Here is a 19,120-nt window from a genome sequence, read left to right as displayed (position 1 = left end):
TATATGTATATAAATATATTCATATATCTACAGTATAATCTCCTGATTGATTTGTTTTTCTCTATTTGAACCTTTCTGTGTTTTCTAAATTTTTTAGAAGGAGTATATGTGTATATATAAAACACTTGTCTTTGAAATGTTAATTTTTCTGTTTATCTTCAAAAATGTCATAGAAAGCTCAAGGATACAGTAACATGAAAGCAAAAATCTTCAGAATCCCGTCATCTATAGAAAAATAATGCTGAAATCTTAACCAAAAAAACCCACTTTGAATTAACTTGCACATGCTCACATCCTCAAGTGCGATACAAATGAAATTGCTTCCTCACTTAATAATCTGTCATGCACATCATTTCTAGTCTATAAATACACATTGCCTCATCCTCCATGGATAGAGTACCACAGACATGTAATTTAAGGTGATCCCCATTTGATAGGCATTTAGTTGGCTTCCAAAATTTTGGTATTATAAATAACACTGCAGTAAACATCCTTGTACGTGCATTTTGGGCAATTTTCTGATTATCTCCATAGGAAAAAATGTACTACAAGCATACCTCAGGGATATGGCAGTTTGTTTCCAGATGACCACAATAAAGTAAATACTACAATAAAGCGAGTCACCTGAATTTTTTGGTTTCCCAGTGCATAGAAAAGTTATGTTTACACCATATCCTGTACTCTTTTCAGTGTGCAATAGCATATGTCTTTAAAAAACAATGTACATACCTTAATTTTAAAAACAGCATTATTGCTAAAAAAGTGTTAACTTCTCTGAGCCTTCAGGGAGTCATAACCTTTTTGCTGGTAGATGGTCTCACCTTCCATTTAAAAAAAAAAAGCAAGCACAATAAACAAGGTATGCCTGTATTTTCACAGCATAGTTCATTTTTCTTTCAGTGATGGGAAGGAGCACATTGATGACCCCATTGTAAATGCTTGCTAGCTTTCTTCACACCTCTAATTTCGAGGGATTTAAAGGGAACTGTGCTGAAACAGAAAGAATAGACCCAGACTGAGCCAGGTGGAGTTTCAGGACCCCTATGGATCTCTGAATGGAATGAAATGTTTTCCATTGGGATAGAAGAAATAACACTTCCTGGGCTCTAAAGTCATCTGATACTAGCTCTTCTTACTAACTGAGCACCCGTCCCCAGTTAGAAATTTAAACTTGCCAGAGCACTATTACTGCCATGGCCATCATATATTTTCAGGGTGCGGGACTAGTCCCCTCTCATGGAATCAAACAAGTTAAAATCAGGAATTTATCTGGAAATCGACTGAACTTGAACTTACCTTTTGCAGGCCCTTCGTTCCAATTGATGTTCTCATACAGAATGACTTTCTCTGCAGGTGTTTGATATTTTGCCCCTCTATGGAGAGCTGCAGCCACACAGTAGCCACCAGGTGGCTTTCACCTTCTATGGACACTGTGACATTGTTGCACAGGCTAAAGCTCTGTGCGAAGTGGAAGGAGGGCCCATCTATGAGATAATACTAAAGGGAGAGGCATCCATTGTCAGCTATTGCTTTGACACCAAGGACATTAGCTATGGATTACAGGTATGCCGCCCATCGCGAGGTTTTCTGCTTTCGCCTTAAACATCAGTCATCGTCCCTGTGCTCCAATGTCTCCTGGAATCCCTGGTCACTGAAGTCTCACCATCACCCCTATTCTCGAGCCCTCACCTGCCTCCCTGATCCTAGTCATTCTCCCACTGCCAACTGTCTGCCAAGTGTCCTCACTTGCTTTTCTCACTGTCTCCTGAAATTCAGCGTATTAAATGCTAAAGTTTACCTCTTTCCCTCTCAGTCCAGAAGCCCATCCCAAACTCTCTGTTTCTCTAAGTTACACTACTACCTTCTCAGTCCCTTCAGTTCACGACCTGCACAGCATTTCCCACTGCGCTCTGTCCTTCATCTCCGCCATATCCTTACAGTGTCCACAGTTTGCTGATTCACCCAGCAGAACCCGTCTGAATCGCTTTTCCCTTCCCATCGCCACTGTGGTTATTACCCTGCAGCGTCTCACCAAGTCACGCCTAAATTATTACAGCAGTTTTTCTCAAACTGCAATGTGCATACAAATCACCTGGGAACCTTGTTCTAGTGCGGTTTCTAATCCTGTAGATCCAAGGTGGAACCTGAGAATCTGCATTTCTAACAAACTCCTATGCTACTGGTCACAGACCCTGTGGAAACAGGGGATTACAGTGCATTCCTAGCTCCTACTGCTAATCCATCTACACCTCACTGCCAGATACATTTTCCCCAAATTGCATTTGTAGCCCATCAGTCGCTGAACAGCTAACCCAGTAGCATTAGGGAAGGCCACATGTTGAATAGCACTGAGAAAAGAATATGGTTTTGTATCAGAAGACCTGGGATGTTATCCCAGCTTTACTTCCTACTGACTGTGTCACCTTGGGCTCATCACCTGACCTCTCCAAGCCTCCGTAACCATCGTCTATAAACTGGGAATAGGGTAGCAATGCCTATCTCACCAGGTGCTTTGTGGTTACTTAAGTGGATGGTCAACACTGTGCCTGGGCCAGGGAAGACCTTCAATCATGGGTCCCTTTCTCTATCTCCCATTCGATCACAGCCAGGTACCTCTACCTCGGTAGGGGTATCCTACGCCCTTCTAATAACCAATGCTCCTTACAATAAACTGTTTTTCACTGTTCCCCATTATAGCTCATTTGTTCATTTGTGGCCAAGCTGTTTTACCCCTTGGCCATCGTGCACCCCAGCCCTTCCTGCCTGCAGGGAATCAGTCCACTGGTCCTCTACCCCCGCCCCAACCCAAACCTGCACGTATTGTAAGACCCAGCTCAGCTCCATCCCTCACTTGTCTTTTTCCTACTTTATATTCTCCTGGCACTTAAGTATGTTCTTTGCCATCATATAATATACCTTCTAATCTTTGCTTTGGAATAATTGTGAGTTCATTCTGTGTCTTTACATATTCTCTTCCCAATTAGATTTTGTGTCATGTTCTCAGAGACCGTATTTCCTACCAAATTGTGATGATTTTAGGTCATCATAGTATAGCTACTGCAGGTGTAGTTACCGAATTGTGTGTATATCTATAGGCTAAAGACTGTGGCTAACATAAAATTCACCCAACACCTATTGAGACCTTATTTATTGCCCTGACCAAATAGAATTCCCGTTCATTCATTATCTCTAGGGTCCTCTGGGAAATTGGTTGTGCTCAGGTCAGAGTATATTTTTTAAAGCAGTTGGTCCTTGCCCTAGCTTATCCTAAAACCCCTTAAGTGGCCTTAGTTTGTGGTTATTGGACCTGCTGGTTTGTTGCTTAATTATGTGAGCAAAATTTCATAAAAAGACTTGTCTGGCCTATTATTCCCATTTCTCATCATATAAATAGAAAAATTCATTCTAGAAAATTCTGAACTCAGATCTCATTTTTTTAAATTAAAAAAAGCACAGATAATCTTGGTGTAGAAAAGATAAGTAATCCTCTAATATAAGTTCTTTGTGGTGAAGAAACTGAAGCCCAGGAGGTGAGATGCTCACCGAGCAGCCATACTGAACAAATGAATTGTCAGCAGAACTAAGATAGAGCCAGGTGTCTAGGATCGATTGCTACTTGGGCCCCTGTCAGCACCTTACTGCACACTAAAATGAGGACGGGTAGCATCGACATCACGAAAAATACAATCCATGTCTGTGAGGCATGTTTGTCTAGCTGCCATTGTTGGGATGATGGCAGCATCCCCAAGGGTGGTGACAGAGGAACCACTGGTTTCCTCCTTCTCCTCTAGCTGTTTGACCATGTCACAGAGAATAAAATCACACTGAAGAACACTGGCAAAGTCGGCTTTGAGTTCAAGGTGCTGACTGACTACCAGTCCTCGCCAGACAACCTCATGCCTGGAGTGCCCCTGATCCTGCCTCTCTCTGTAAGTAGCCCCCGCCCGTGAGGGCCATGTGGTAATGGTCAGGGAGCCCAAACTCACACCTGCAAGCTACACCCCATGGCTGTGTCACGGTACGCTAAACGTTCTCTGCCGGGATTATGGGTATGATGGGTGGCGGGGGTTGTGATATCTTTAAAAATAAAACTAAAGAGCTCTCAGAAGCAAGAAAAATAAAGTAATCCAAGCACTTCACTCATGTATGGAACAAGTAGTTACTGTGTCCCGCATTTGCCAGGCACTGTTCAAGCATCAGGGGCTCAATAGTGAAAAAGACAATACCACTCCATGGATTTTTTTCATGATTATAAGATAGCTCATTTCCACTTATGTCCTCACACATCCTTGTGATTCCGTGAAGCTGAGAGCCTCCTGCCCATTGACTACAACAAATAAGAGCAATTGTTCATTAGCAGGTGTGAAAATAGCAGTAGACGGCAGTGAGCCAAATTGTTTTTAAAAGCAAATGGAGGAAGTAGTTTCCTGTCCATATATGTTCATCTGTCAGTTTTAAGGAATTTTGTTGAATTTTTCTCATTATGAAAATAATTTTCTCGTTATGAACATAAATCTGGAGGGAGGGATATGAGTAGAGAATACCCAGCACAATGGGCCCTTGGGATTATCTAGTCCATCAAAGTGCCAGAGGCAGGAGTCTGCTGTCAGTTTTAAAGTTCTCTCTGGTCTTTCTGCTGCATAGGGTTTTATCAGTTCACTTCAAGAGCAGGTGTTGAAGGTTTACTACTTACCTGGAGTACCTGAGGTCTTTCAAAGAAGTTTCCAGATACAGATTGCCCACCTGGACCCAGAAAAGATCGCACTGAGTGGAGAGGGAATCTTTCCCCGAATCTGCCTCGACCTGCCCAGAAACCTCAAAGGTAATACTACCCACCATCATATTTCCCCACAGGGGACAAAATAAGCAGTTTAGCTTTCCTTGTTTGAAGGTTGATGGCTCCTCGCATTATCTGCTTGACAGTCTGTACTAGTTCCTTTTGATGTTATTCCTCAATTGCAAAAAAGTCAAGAGTTGACATTGCCTTGATGACCTGAGTTTGGTGAGACAGCACATGGCCCAAATTAAGACCCCGGCCAATTTTGCCATCATCGAATTACTCATAGAGGCATCAGGAAATTGCACTTCCAAAGGCCTTTTCTTCCAGCACACGTTCCTTCCAGCTATAATCTCCCTCTAAGTCGTCTTTCCAGGTGGCACACTCACAGATGCCCACTGAGAACACGAAGGCTGATTTTACTGCAGGGAGTACTAGTCGCAGAATATAAACTTCACTGAAAGGCAGTGAAGGTTCTAACCCCTTTTTGATACTACAGAGTTTGGAGGCTAGTTTACGCTGTCCATTGTCTGCCCACATCACCAGCCAAGGCTTTCCTGATAGCCCCTGGCCTCCAGAACCACTCCTCTGTATGGAATATTTCTGTCCTGGCAGATCCCAAAGCTCAGCAGAGCAGCACTTTTAGCCATAGACTCTCTGTGGTTCTTTCCTGCTGGACCTAAGGTCAGAGAAATTTCTCACTCCCTCACTCCCTTCATAAATCTCTCTTCAAGCTCCTTGGAATTTACATTCCCTAAACAACTCTGACTAAACCTTCATACCTTTTAGCCTTTCCTCCTGCCCCATTTCCCAAAGTCACTAACTCAATGGTTGATAACCATGTATTAAATCCTAACTGTCAGCTCCCTGAAAATATGAACACAAACATTAATGCATCTAAGACCCTGTCATACCTTAGCATCTAGAGTCTCAACAGACAGCAGTTAGTCCACCTCTACATATAATTGTCAGGAAGGAGAGTCTTTACCACACATTTGAAAACTGGCCACCTCTTATAGGGGACATCATTAGGTCAGTACAGGGCTTTAAAATAACTGAAATCTGAATACCATTAGTTGAGCCTTCTGTGTTCCAGTACCCTGCAGTCCCAAGGCTTCAGTTCTCAGGGTTTCCTAAAGGCACTGTAATTGTACTTTGCTGGCCTGGCCCCTCAGGCATTTGAATTTGCACAACTTTGGTGGACTTTGGTGTCTGAAATCTCTTTACCAATTGCCTACCCTCCCTGATTTGGGGGATTGTAGCTTATTTAGTTGTAATTAAAGCAAATTGACCCAAATATATTCTTTTTTGTTAATGAATATTCAATAAACATAAAGACTAATTGAAAGGGTGACCAGCCATCTGAGTATGTCAGTGCCAGAACTTGGATAGTACCAAGCAAGCTGGGATCCAGTTGGGTCACCCTGCGAGTAACATAGCATGTTACTGCCATCAACTTCTTGAGAACCAGCTGGTAACTCAGTGAAGCATAATCTCATTAAACTAAGTGAGGTCTCTGATACAAATTCAACTCACTCACAAATTACTTCACCTTCTAAAGCAGAGAAAACTTGGCAAGAGAGGTACTAAAAAGTTCATTTCCCTTCTCACTTTATTTAACCTGAGCCAAGAGTCTGCGTTTGGGGCACAATTCATATATTTCTAACGATTCTGATTTTCCTCTTCTTCCAACCCCTACAGGAAATGAAAAGTATGAAACCTTCTTGAATCAGGCCAGAAAAAACCTAGAAAAAGAGTTCAACAAATATGAAACATTTGATCACTTAGAGACAACTGAAGAAATGCATGAGGATGAATCTTCTGAGGTAAGAATAGCCTCACTGCCCAGAATGTATGTGGCAGAAGGACAGTAGTGCAAAGGGCTGGGGTAAGGACATGGTCTCTCTGAGAAATAGAAAGGAGAAAAAGGTATAGCTGAAGCAAAGAAGTGGGACAGATAAGGGAACCAAGATGAGCCTGAAGAGGTAAACAGCCCTCTAGTGCCCCTAGTGAACCTGTTGAGGGCTTTGAACTTCAGCCTGAGGGCAACAGGAAGTCACTAAGTGTTTCAACTGGGGCCAGATTTTGTGTCTTTTATTTTAAAAGCTGATGGAGTAAGTCTAGATGAGAGATAGTAGTAGTGTAAACAAAGGTGATAAGGAAGAAAGCAGGGAGAATTAGGTGGATTCAAGAAGTATTTTAGAGGTGGATTGGTCAGGAATTGCTTGGATATGGGAGTGAGGAGGAGGTAACTTCAAAGTGATTTGCTTGGATGACAAAGGAGGGAGCACTCCCATGAGAAACTCAGGATGAGAAGCAAGTTTCAGTGAAAGAGGAGGAAGGGAAATGAGTCCAGATGGTCCATTACTGTGCCTGAGATTTCTGTGCATCATCCAAGTGGAGGCATCCAATAGGGAGGTGAAACCATTGCTGTGGATCTGGGCAGAGAGGTGAGTTGGAGAAAGCGATTCGAGTCATCAGATGGTCATTGTAACCACAGGAGATGGTGAGCTTCCCAGGGATGTGTACTGAGTGATCAGGGAGGAAGGTGGATTCAGAGTAGAGACCAACAATGAAATGGGAGAGAGGGACAGCCGAAGGGGTTCTGGAACAATTAGGAGTGTGTGGTGCCTCGGAGGTGGGAGCCCAGGGAGCAACGCAGCTTGTAAGTAAAGGTTGCCCCTGCAGTGGGACAGGAAGGCAAAAATCCCAAAAGTCCTCTCTCGCGTTCCCTGACGTTTCTCTCTTACCAGTCTATTCCTGACCGTGAGGCCTGCTTTCTGTCTGTGCTTTCTTTTGAAGATGCAAATGTGCATGAGAATAGCGTCCTAAGGAAGAATTACATATATAGCTAAGAGAGCTGTTAGATTGGTTAAGAGGGGGTTCTAAAAGGGGGAATAACAGTGGCATTGGGGAGACTGGGGCCCCACAGACCACCAGGGATTACTTATTTAACAGATACTGAAAGTGAACTGAGCTCCAAGATAATCATAATTAATAATAATAGCTACCATTTTTTGAACTCTTATACTAGGCCTGTGCCATGCTATTGACCTACATTATTATTTCATTAAATCGTCCCATAGTTGGGGGAGGGGATAAGGTGCCACTATTATCTTAATTTTATAGTTTTACAGCACTCACAGAGGCGAAGTACATTTCCCAAGGCAAGCAGCAGAGCCAGAATGTGAATCCAGGCCTGACCAGCTCCTAACACCATGTTCTTAGCCTCTGCCCTCTCCAGCCGGGCCCCCAGCCTTCCGTGAAGGGCAGCGGTGCACCTCTACCTGCTAACTGCCCTCCCGGGCGGCTCCTCACCAGACCCTTAGCACGGCTGTGCCTAGCTGTCCCTCCAGGCCTGGGGGGAGGTTCAGAGACGGTAATGGCAGGAGCGGAGTGAGCTAGTCCTCCTGCATAAGCCAGTGGTCAACTGACCACTAAGTGGCTCAGGAGCCAAGCATAGGGTTGGCTTTGCTGTTGTAAAGTGAAGATGACTGGAGATGCCTGTGGATGAGGCAGGCTCCTGTCCCAATTTGTCACAGTTCCCTCACCTCCCTGTTGTCTCGTTGCAGACACACTTTACACATTTGCTTTTCCTGCTTGGCCCTGGGCTTTGGGTTTGGACCTTCCAGAACAATATCTTCCAACCTTTTTGCACTATCACTCCCCCCAAGTCATCTTTTATCTAATATCCCATGAAATACATTTAGTATCTATAAAATGTAATCTCTTTGAACAGTTTGATATTAATTTTTTAATTTATATTTTGAAATAATCATCATTCACAGAAAGTTACCAAAAATGTTTTTCCCAGTGGTAACATCTTACATAACTATAGTATCCTATCAAAGTCCGGAAACTGACATTGGTACAAGTTACAGAGCTTATTCAGATTTCATCAATTTTAAAGGCACTGATGTGTGGGTGTAGGGGGGGGTGCTTCTTTGCAATTTTTTTCATGTGTAGATTTGTGTAACCACTGCCACAATTAAGATTCAGAACTGTTCCAACATCGCAAGGATCCTTGTGCTTGTTGGAGGAATAGAATTAAACCAAAATCTCCTTCCAACCCAGAAAAATCTCTCCACAAACGTAGACGAGAAAAAAAAATTATTTAAATAAGTATTAAACCAGAATGAGATCTCTGTCACAGGCAGCCCACTAAGATATTGCAAAGACAGAAAGAAATGTCAGTTTTTAATATACAGCCAAGCAGATGCAACCCATTACATACATGTTGTCAAATTAAACAGTAACTAATCCTTCAGTAAGAACTATAACTAGTTCTCCAATTAGAGGACTTGGCAGCACCGTTTCTCACACACAGCTCATCTTAAATTCACGTGGTAGTTGGGGTGACCATCTGGGTTAGCTAATTGGGTTTACCCAGGGGCAACCAAGCGTCTCTGTTTTTCCGACAGGGCCCTCTGCCGTTAGGCTCCTACCCTGCCACAGACACTGGGTGGTAGGGCCTCCACCGTCCTTGGTGATTATTGTACCAAGGGCTGGTCCCCTGGTCCCAGAGAAAGACACTGAGTTGTACAGCTGACAAGAGGCTTATGTAGCCTTTGAAAGCATTTATATGCATTTCAAAGAAATAGAGAAAGAATTTACATATAAGTTTTCTAAAGCAAATACTTTAAGAAAAGGGAGTGAGAAGTCTCTTCCCGTATTTTCAACTCCAAGAATTAAACCTCTTAGTTTTAATTTGTATTTGCCCTTACATGCTACTCCTTTATAGCTACACCCACCCCCAATCTCCCAATCCCTTGCCCCTAGTAACCACTAATCTATTCATTATCTCTATACTTTTGTCATTTTGAGAATGTTCTATAAATGGAATCATACAGGATATATGAGATTGGCTCTTTTCATTCAGCATGATGCCCTTGAGAGCCATCAGTATCAATAGTTCATTCCTTTTTATTGCTAAGACTACTCATGCTATAGCTGTACCAGTTTGCTTACTATACCCACCCCCATGAAAATATTAATATCACAAATAGTCTGGATATCTGCTTATGTACTGTGTCACTTTAGTAGGTCACAAACCACTGTGATAGTTAAGATTTTTTTCCCCCTCCGTGAACCAGTTTTCGCCCCTGTGGGTGATATTGCCCACATTGAGAGTATACCTTCTAGAAGATGCTGCTCACTTGCTCTTCTCTCTTGCTCCAGTTAAATGCTCAGCTCGAGATGGAAGTAGAGCGACTTATAGTCCAAAACTATGCCATAGAACATCAGAAAACAATTATCCCCGATCCCACAGATGATGTCAGCCACTGGAGTCGCCTCAGACTGGCCAAGTGAGTAGTACCCTTCTGCGTTGCATTTGTTTCAAAGTGTAGTGGAGCAAGCATTGCTGCCCTCCAGAGTGCTCCCTGAAATGATGCTCGATGGTCCAGGAATGCAGTCCACTCACTTCATGTGTCTGCTGTCCTTTGGCATCCAGCTCACCAGACATGTTAAAGTCAGAAACCTCTGGTTTTGTCTGGTGGACAGGCCCAGTTTCAGGTCCATGAGGGCCCATGCTGAAGGTGTTTTGGGATAATGGCTGAAACAGCAGTGCGGACTTCTGGGGGTAGAGGTATCTTGTTCCTAGTCTCTATTCCAGGGACCATTAGTTGTTCTCAACTCCAGACAATAAATAGCATTGTGCACAGGAGATAGAACAGAGCCTCACACTTTCTCAAATTTGGAAAAAGTGACTGGTAAAGAACTCCTGTTAACCTTTTCAGGATCCAGCTGCCAGAGTATATCCTGGACTTCGGCCACATCATCCTTGGTGATGTCCGAACTCACATCATCAAGATCACCAACACCAATTACATCCCAGTGTCCTTCCATGCAGAAAAGCGCATCCTTCACGACACAGGTAATCAGGCTTGAGAGACCCTTTCCCACTGCACCTGTTGTTTCTAACAAGGCTGTCTGCACTGTCTTTCTGGACTAGAGTGTGTGTTTCTTCTGGGATCAGCTGAAAAAATCATTGGGCCATTAATTGATTCTTTGAGTGGTTATCCTGCCCAAGAGGGGCTCTCGAAAGCAGCTCTTATTTGCTATTTCTCTTTCTCACAAAGAAATTTTGTTTGTCTTGGTTCAGGCTTTAGTACTGAGTTAGATCGTGTAAAGAATCTACCTTACTGTGAAACAGAAACATTTGAAGTGAGATTTGACACACAAGGGACCAATCTTTCTGTTGGAAACAAAGAGGTCATTCTGCCCATCAAGGTAAGATGCACTGCTGGGCCCCGCCGACCCTCCCCACCTCCCAGCTCTGCTACTTGTTCACCTGGCATGATCCAGTTACTATTTCAGAGCTGCAATTCTTCCGCCAGCCCTATGCCACATGCTAACAGCAATTTTATGCCACTCTAGGTGGTTGGGGGGCCAACAGTTCACATCTGTCTGCAAGCCAAGGTGACCATTCCCACTATGACTCTGTCCTGTGAAAAAGTGGAGTTTGCCACGATTCAGTGTGGACAGTGCCTTGTTGAAACTATTCAGCTTTCCAATCATCTTCAAGTTCCTTGCGAATGGTTTGTCCAGAGCAATAAGCCATGTAACAAGGTAAGTGAGTGTGGCCCACTGGTCCCCTTTTTTCCATCTCCATTACAGCCATATTTGTCATTCTAGGCAGCCATTCTCGTCATTTCATTCTCCTTCTCAGACTTTCATTGGCAACCGTTGCCTCCTCAATAAAATGTAGTCCTGTAGCCCAGCATTTGAGGATCTGTTAGGCCATGCTCTCTGCTGAATGTCTTATTCATCTTTGTTCCCCTGGTACCTACACATTCCTTGATATCTGAGAGGTACTCACTAAGTGTAGGCTGAATGAGTAGAGGATGGAATAAGTCCATTTTCCATAGAGGATGATCTGACTGTCTAATATTTATTAACCAGCTGGAGAAACACATGCCAAAGTACTTAAGACAGAAACTACGTGCTGAATTAAAACCAAAGACACGGATCTTTGAGATCCAGCCTGCTTCTGGGGTCTTGGATCCTGGTGAAAGATCCAACGTGCAAGTGAAATTCATGCCCAAAGAAGAGGTAAGCTGCAAAGAAATGTGATTCCATTCAGACTCTCTGAGTCTCTTTGAGCTTAACTCAAAGTCCATGCTTCATTGGGTCTCCAGAGAAGCTTTGAGTGACCTGTGCCTCCATATTCTGAGCATGACACCTCAAGTGCTTGTGGTTCTGGTAGGAGCTACGTGGGCCTGGTGGTTAAGAGCACCAGCTCTGGAATCAGCATGTCTATCTAGAGGCTGTGTGGCTTTGAGCAAATTACTTAACCACACTCAACTTCAGTTGGTTCATAGATAAAATGAAAAATTATAATAATACATGTCAAAAAATTTCTTACTGCAATCCTGACATTCAGTAAGCTCCTAAAACTGGAAACAAATTTCATAAGGTTCAGACCCAACCTCGTTTGGGAGAAAAACTTCACCTGAACAAAAATGAGATTATTTAACCTTTATTTATCCTACTTAGTTTGCAGAGTCAAACACTGCATCTGCAGAAATATTAATACGTGTGATTCCAGGGGACCTGCTTCAGACCCTGCTGAGCCTATTAGGTGACACAGGGTATTTGTACTCTGTTTACCTTTTTGAAGGTCTCAATTTGAACGTATCTGGCCCCCAGTGTTACAGGTAAAACATTATCAACTGCAATAGCTATTTCCTAGGGTCATGTTGAAGGATAACTAAATTAATGTGAATAAAATGCACAGCATACTGCCCTATTGGTAGTAAGTGTCTCAGTAACTATTAACTATTATCAGTAGTAGTTTTGATAATAATAAGTACTTCCTGGCAGATGTACTCCCCAGGCCTCACAAACATTTCTTTTGTGAATACATCAGCACAAAGGCTACTTCTGACAAAGAACACAGTAGAAATAATAAAAACTTAAAGCCAGAGAGGATCTCAAAAGATTGCACTGTAAAGACTTTTGTTCAAAGCTTAAGGCACTTAGGAGACTTTTTTCTTTATTCTTTTAAAAGAATAAAGATGCAAGTTTTTAGACTACCAATGATTTCACTGGTAATGACTTTGAGGGAATGCTTAAGAATCTATAGTGAGAAGAAAGAAAAGTGAATAACTTCATGTCTGGTTCTAAAATAAAGTCCCTGGTTCTATTATTATAAAAATATCCCCAACACTTTTAAAAGAAAATAGAATTACTATGTTTTTCATTGTTAGAGAATGTCAGGGGTTTACTCATGATTTTGGGTATTTTATAGAATGAGGGAAATATCAGTAAATATAGTTTTTTTAAAATCTACTTGTTCAGGCAGTTTCCTAAAGGTTGAGTTGAAATTGGTCAAAGTTTTAAGAATGCTTCCACCAACTGGGAGAGGAATTTATTGGCTGTATACAGGGACTGGCTAGCCCTGCAGCCCATACGATCCACGCCTGTATCTCTAGGAGCAGCAGAGAAATCACCAATGTCCACACACACAACTCCTAGACATTCTAACGTGTGTTCAAAGTACTCCGTGTTAGATAACAAGGAAATGAATGAAATGTTTTAGCAAGATTTCCATAAAAAGCAATTAAAATGTAGAAGTTTGGATCATAAGTACTGCTTCCAATGGTAGGTATTTTTCTGTATATGTTCATCCGTCTGATTTCCCCCCTTGAGCTAAGATAGTCAGGAGCTCCTCAAATCATACAGCCATTCTTGGCCTCGAACCCCAAGCCAGGAGCCCAGCTGTATCAGAACAACCTAGGCATCTGGTTAAAAATGAAGAGTCCCCAGCCTTATCCTACCCCTATCAAGTCAGGATCTCTACGGATGGGACCTGTGAACATGCATCTTTAAACTGGTTCTCCAGTGAAACCAGAGTAGGGTCAGTGGCATCACCAGCCACTAGTTCTTGAATCATAATTGTGTCAGATGAATGAATGCTGTAACTGATTATCCATGACTTAACTATTTCTTCAAAAAATGGAAATATGTTCATTCAGTTACTTCAAGAAACAAACCTGGAGAAACTTTTGAATGCAAACAGATTTGTTGAGACGTGTGTGGAATACTGATAGAAACATAGAAAGTAGGAAGCTAACGGGGTGTGGGAGTGAGCCAGCTACCTCGGAGACTGGAGCTTAGTCCCACTGGAAACTCAGAAAATACACAAAATGCCCATTTTGGGATTATGCCTCCCCAGGAGTGAGGGAGCTGGGTCTTTACACAGTAACTACTGAGAGTCATTGATTGAGGACCACTACTAGGAGGCGTTACTTCTCTGGTGATCTGCCTTGCCCTGCTCTGCCCTGATGATGGATAGCAGGGCCCTCTTAATGAGAGCTCAGCGGTGCAGGCCCAGAGGAACAGAGAGTGGCAGTGGGACATCCGAGTGCACTGGAGGTCTGACGGGCATGAGCACGGCACTTGAAGGGCCTTCTCCAAGGGGTAAAGCATTGATACGGTGCCCAGCATGCTATAATAGATACACAGTATTGCTGCTATAATAGAAATTGCTCTCAATTTTATAAGAAAAGTTATTTCTTTTAATCTAAATAGGATCAATACTCCCCACTCCAGTAGTGGTCTTCACTTTTACACAGTGTGTAACAGAAAAAAATTCAGTGCTTGTTTTGTTTTTATGTTTTCTAGAAATTCTACAGCCAAACCCTGATGTTCCAGATTGTGCACAGTACTCAGAAGCTTATACTGCTGGCACAGGGGCGAGGTTTAGAGCCGCGCCTGGAGTTCAGTCCTTCAGTTCTGGAACTGGGGCCACTGCTGCCTTATGCACCCGGAGACGAGGCAGAGGTGGTGGTGAAAAACCCCTGTGATTTTCCCATTGAGTTTTACTCTTTAGAATTTGACCAGCAATATCTCATAGAAGAGAAGGTGAGCAGAGGTCAAAGCCAAACTCCATTTGACATAAAGATCACTTCGCAGCCTTTTCTAACCTACTTCCTTTGCCCTGAGCAGAATTCATTGCCTCTTTGTGATCTCATTATATATTTTACTCATTTAATTGAAAAATTAATACATGCTAATTGTTAAAATTCAAACAACTGAGAATGTACCCAGCAGTCATTACATTTGAAGAATGTTTCTTGTAGACAGCATATAATTGAATCTTTTTTTTATAAGATTTTATTTATTTTTTTGAGAGAGGGTAAGGTAGGGAGAAAGAGAGAGAAACATTGATGTGCAAGGGAAACATCAGTTGGTTGCCTCTCACATGTCCCCAACCAGAATCGAACTGCAACTCAGGCATATGCCCTGACTGGCAATTGAACCAGCTACTTTTCACTTTGTAGAACAATGTCCAACCAACTGAGCCACACCAGTTAGGGCTGAGTCTTTTTTAAAGTACACTCTGGCAGTCTCTGTCTTTAATTGGTATATTTAGACCATTTACATTTAATGTAATTATATTGGGGCTTAAATCTGCCATATTTTTTTTTGTTTGTTCTGGGCTCTATATTTTTCCAGTTGCTCCTTCATGTTTATTTTTTTTAACTTTATATTTTAGAGCAGTTTTAGTTCGCAGCAATATTGAGGGGATGGTACAGAGATTGGGATGTATCCCTTGCTCCCATACAACATAGGCTCCCTCATTAACAATATCCTTTCTAGAATGGTACATTTGCTGCAATTAATGGACCTACATTGACACATTATAATAACCCAAAGTCTATAGTACATTAAAGTTCACTGTTGATGTTATATGTTCTATGGATCTGGACAAATGAATGACATTATCCATCATTATACTGCCATACAGAGTAATTTCACTGCCCTAAAAATCCTCTGGGCTTGCCTTATTAATCTCCTCCTTCTCCCAGTTTATTAATCCCCTCCTTCTCCCAACCCCTAGTAACCTAGTAACCACTGACCTTTTTACTGTCTCCATAACGGGCTCTTTTCCAAGATGTCATGTAGTCATAAGCATGCAGTACTTAGCCTTTTCACATTGGCTTTTTTCACTTACTAATAGGCATTTACATTTCTTTCATGTCATTTTGTGACTTGATAGCTAATTTCTTTTGAGCACTGAGTAATAGTCCATTGTCTGGACGTACCACAATTTATTTATCCATTCACCAACTGAAAGACATCTTGGTTGCTTCCAAGTTTTTGCAAATTATGAGTAAAGTTGCTATAAAACCCATGCACAGGGTTTTGTGTAGACTTAAATTTTTGATTCCTTTTGATAAACACCAGGTGGCTTGATTGCTGGACTGTATGGTAAGAGTATGTTCAGTTTTATAAGAAACCACCAGCCTATCTTCCAAAGTTGTTGCACCATTTTGCATTCTCATCAGCAATAATTGAGAGTTCCTGTTACTCCTCATCCTCACCTGCATTTGATGTTGTCAGTGTTTTGGATTTTGGCAATTCTAACAGGTGTATAGTAGTATCTTGTTTTAGTTTACATTTCACTGATGACATAAGATGTGGATCATCTATTCATATGTTTATTTACCATCTGTATTTTTCTTTTTTTTTTTTGGTGAGGTATCTGTTTTCTTATCGTTGAGTTTTAAGAGGTTTGGGGATTTGGGGTTTGTTTGGTTTTTTTTTACATATTTTGAATAATAGTCCTTTGTCAGATGTGTCTTTTGCAAATATTTTCTCCCAGTCTGTGGTTTGTCTTCTCATTCTCTTAATAATCTCTTTGCAGAGCAGAAGTTTGTAATTTTGATGAAGTTTTGCTGTTCATGAAGTCTGATGCTTAGCTCTCCATTGTTTATTAATCTATTGCTGCAAAAAAAAAAATACCCCCAAGCTTAGCAACTTAAACGTTTGTTATCTCATGTTTTCTGTGGGTTAAGAATTTGGGAATGGCTTAGCTAAGGTGGCTCTGCTTCCTCAGGACCGTCCCCTGACTCAGTCTTTGAATCTTCTATTCTCTTTACCTCCAGTGTTTATGTTCTGCCCAATTTAAATTCTGCCTCCAGATATTTTTCTCCAAATGGGAATTGGTCCCTATGGAAGGGATTCTTTTCATTAGGTATTTATGAAGTTCTCAATGGCTTATGTTGGCACAGCATCCTCGGTTGTGAGTCAAGCTCAATGGAAGGCAGAATTTAAGACTCTTAGATTTGCATGTAGAGGTTTATCAGGGAGGCTCTCAGGAAAAATACCTGAAAAGAATAGAAAAGTAGAATTGGAGGAGATAAAGATGAACTGTGATGAGATTGCTGCAGAGACTTCAGCAGATGCCACTGGAAGCTCTGGAGCTGGATTGGCTCTTTAGAATTCAGCTGAGGCCATTTGGCCAAGGCTTTATGTCTCTGTACCAACCAGTCTTTGGGATATTCCTTCTTTTCCACACTGACCTCTGTTCTGTATCAAATCTTCATATATAAATGGGTCTATCCTAAGTTCTCTTCTATTTCATTGGTCAATTTGCCTGTTCCAACATCACCACCACCCTATTTATCACTCCAGCTTCATAAATCCTAGTACCTGACAGGGCAATCCTCTGCCTTTCTTCTTCGTGTGTGTGTGTGTGTGTGTGTGTGTGTGTGTGTGTGTGTGTTTTAACTATTCTTAGCCCCTTGTTCTTCCATATATATTTTAGAATGACCTTATTAACAGTGGTTTTCAAACAACTGAAAGTGATGATCCTGGAGAAAGATTATCTAACAAAACAGATTTTTCATATCAGTGGAGCCAACTATCCCTACCAGCACCTGCCAGCAGCAATAAATTGGGTCATACAGGACTTTATTTTACTGTATTTTATAAACATACATACACACTAGGGTTGCTACATTTAGTAGAAAGAAAAACAGTTTGCCTAGTTTAATTTGAATTTCAGATAAGCAACATTGGACATATTTATACTAAAAATTTATTCATTGTTTATCTGAAATACAGATTTAACTGGGGATCTCATATTTCATCTGACAAGCCTAATACACATTTTCCTCTACCTTTTCGTTCTCTCTCATATACATGCACATGTACTTAAAACCATTTTACTTGTTTTTCCCTGGATCCTCCGTTTATGAGACAACCATTTTACCTAGAATAATATGGCTAACCACTATATTTTAGCTATAGGAATGTGTCACTCAGAGTGGATAATGGAGTTCTGTACTTTTGTCAATGAAAAGCAAACAAAAAAAGTATATGTTATTTTTAAAAGAAGAAAAAATTCTCTTCCGCATGCTAAATGGTCAGGCTCAAATTGAAATAGAGAACCCACTCCCCCAGGTTCAGGGCTCAGCCTTGCCTTTAGACCCTCCAAAGGACCCTGCCCTTTGTGCACACCAGCCCCAGGCACGCTCAGGGGCTTCGCACGATGTATAAGCAGACCCACTGAGGACTGCGGGAGAAGCTTCCATTAGGCCAACAGCAGGTCCTACTCTCCTCGAACAGATCTTGCGGACGCTGAAGGGCTATGATTCCTACAACACCCTGCTGCTGCCGCCCCGCATCCCTGGAGAGAAGCTGCCCCCAGAAGTGTACGAGTACTTTAAGGAGATAAAGCAATCAAAAGAGGAGCAGATGAAGGCAAAATATCTGGAGACTCTGGCACAGGAGAATGGTAAGAACTCGTCCTAGGAGCCTGGCTCCTGCCACTGCCCTGGCTTCTTTGAATTGTCCCTTGTGCCAGGCAGGTGTGAGGTGCCTTATGCATTTTATTTCTAACCCTTACAAAGTAGCCTTATTATCCCCACTGCATGGAGGCACAGATGGGGACACATTCTGCTCTCACTGGAATCTAGTGGGGAGTTAAAACCAAAAAAGCTAATATAGATCTAAAACAGTTGCTAGATACCAGGCCCTGTGCTGAGGGCTCCACATACACAGGTGAGAAACTGAAGCACTGAGAGACCAGAATCAGGATTTAAGCCCAGGTCTCTCTGACTCCAGAGTCCATGACACTAACCACTCAGCTCCATGGCTTCCATGTGTATATCTGTGTAATGCACGGTCAGACATCATGTACAGTAGAAAACAGCGCACTCAGAGAGGTGGGAGTTCACACAAGGAAGAGGTCAGCCCTCCATGGTCCCCAAGCCAAACCCCCATCTTGAAGCTGGACTGTGCTCTCCTAATCTGGCCCTTTCTGGCCCAGCCAAGTGACCCCATCATCATCCTGGGCCTCCCTTGTGTGCACTTGAGCATGATTGTTCCTTGGAGACCTGTAGGATTCCGTGCCTTGTCATGGTGCACACTTCTCCTTCCTGCTGTTCTGTGCCCTCTTCGTGGACATGTGCCTCCCTGTTCTTCCTTGCTCTTCCTTGCTCTCTTCTGTGTAACAGTCATCACATGTGTAATTATTTTCTTCATACCTGTCTCCACCCCCAGACAAGAAGCCTCCATAAAGACAGTGGTCACATATTTCCCACTTGTAAA

At 42.2% G+C, this 19,120-nt stretch overlaps 1 protein-coding gene across 1 annotated transcript in view; it reads left to right on the top strand.

The window, feature by feature from the left end:
• The window catches only part of HYDIN (HYDIN axonemal central pair apparatus protein), a 347,593-nt gene that overhangs the window by 236,909 nt on the left and 91,564 nt on the right, over window positions 1-19,120 (top strand). The window contains exons 25-35 of the mRNA XM_054579213.1: window positions 1,354-1,563; window positions 3,792-3,929; window positions 4,645-4,822; window positions 6,479-6,603; window positions 9,956-10,083; window positions 10,516-10,652; window positions 10,881-11,008; window positions 11,156-11,347; window positions 11,681-11,830; window positions 14,405-14,644; window positions 18,137-18,305. Coding sequence (XP_054435188.1) covers window positions 1,354-1,563; window positions 3,792-3,929; window positions 4,645-4,822; window positions 6,479-6,603; window positions 9,956-10,083; window positions 10,516-10,652; window positions 10,881-11,008; window positions 11,156-11,347; window positions 11,681-11,830; window positions 14,405-14,644; window positions 18,137-18,305 — 1,795 coding nt within the window. The remainder of the gene's footprint in view (window positions 1-1,353; window positions 1,564-3,791; window positions 3,930-4,644; window positions 4,823-6,478; window positions 6,604-9,955; window positions 10,084-10,515; window positions 10,653-10,880; window positions 11,009-11,155; window positions 11,348-11,680; window positions 11,831-14,404; window positions 14,645-18,136; window positions 18,306-19,120) is intronic.

This window comes from Pteronotus mesoamericanus, unplaced genomic scaffold (assembly GCF_021234165.1).
Source record: "Pteronotus mesoamericanus isolate MK-2021 breed Mesoamerican mustached bat unplaced genomic scaffold, CSHL_Meso_final contig_52, whole genome shotgun sequence".
In the NCBI taxonomy this organism is placed as follows: Eukaryota; Metazoa; Chordata; class Mammalia; order Chiroptera; family Mormoopidae; genus Pteronotus; species Pteronotus mesoamericanus.
Note: the sequence above shows the minus strand (reverse complement) of the source record. Positions and strands in the feature narration are given on the sequence as shown.